The sequence below is a fragment of the Eurypyga helias genome, unplaced genomic scaffold, assembly GCF_000690775.1.
Source record: "Eurypyga helias isolate BGI_N326 unplaced genomic scaffold, ASM69077v1 scaffold29174, whole genome shotgun sequence".
NCBI classification, from domain to species: domain Eukaryota; kingdom Metazoa; phylum Chordata; class Aves; order Eurypygiformes; family Eurypygidae; genus Eurypyga; species Eurypyga helias.
The window spans coordinates 869-1,544 of NW_010247315.1; the positions used below are offsets into that span (position 1 = coordinate 869).

At 67.9% G+C, this 676-nt stretch overlaps 1 protein-coding gene across 1 annotated transcript; it reads right to left on the minus strand.

Annotated features, from left to right (window-relative positions):
* Positions 1-174: 174 nt before the first annotated feature.
* PROCR (protein C receptor, endothelial) lies at positions 175-571 on the minus strand (the record flags this gene model as incomplete). Its single annotated transcript, XM_010150703.1, has 2 exons — positions 517-571; positions 175-411 (listed from the first exon to the last, which is right to left on the minus strand). Coding segments are annotated over exons 1-2 (292 nt in total), but the record flags the coding sequence as incomplete, so codon positions are not given.
* Positions 572-676: the final 105 nt, after the last annotated feature.

Below are 676 nucleotides of genomic sequence, written 5' to 3' on the forward strand. Positions count from 1 at the left end.
GGAGGTTGAGCATCACCCTGTTGCCAGGGTGGGCTCTGGGTCCCCGTCCCTTTGCCCAGCTGTCCCAGCAGAGCCGTCCCCGTGCCCTGGAAGTGCAGGGGGGGTTCCCCTTCCCCAGTGGGACTTGTGCTGGGCACCGAGCGATGGCTCCCCGTACCCCGGGGCACCACTCACAGTTCATGGGCCTCTCCTTGCTGAAGAGCTTCACCAGCTGGTTGAAGTAATACAGGTAGGTGGTCACGGCCTGCTGCCGCCTGGCCCAGGCGTCTGGGGGCTCCAGTGGCAGCACTTGGGTGACGTTAAACCCCTCCAGGAGGTGGCTGAGCTGCCCGTCCAGGCTGGCGTTTCCCCAGAAGACGGAGCTGCCTTTGGAGATGCGGGTCCGCTGCAGCATGGTGAAGGCGAGCGGGGCTGCGAGAGACACCGGACATCACCCCCAGCCCCGTGCCCTGCCCGAAAGCCCCGTCTCTCCCTGCCACGCCAACCCCGAGGCTCTCCAGCCCCACCTTGCCTTACCTGCCTGGTCTGCCCCGCAGCCCAGGGCCCCGCAGAGCAGCAGAACCCGGAGCATCGCAGGGACGAGGATGGGGACAGGAATGGTGGCCCCAGGGCTGGCCTGGCGAGGAGTTAAGCGGGACCGGGGAGGTGGGGCTGCGGGAGGAGGAGAGCGGGAGGG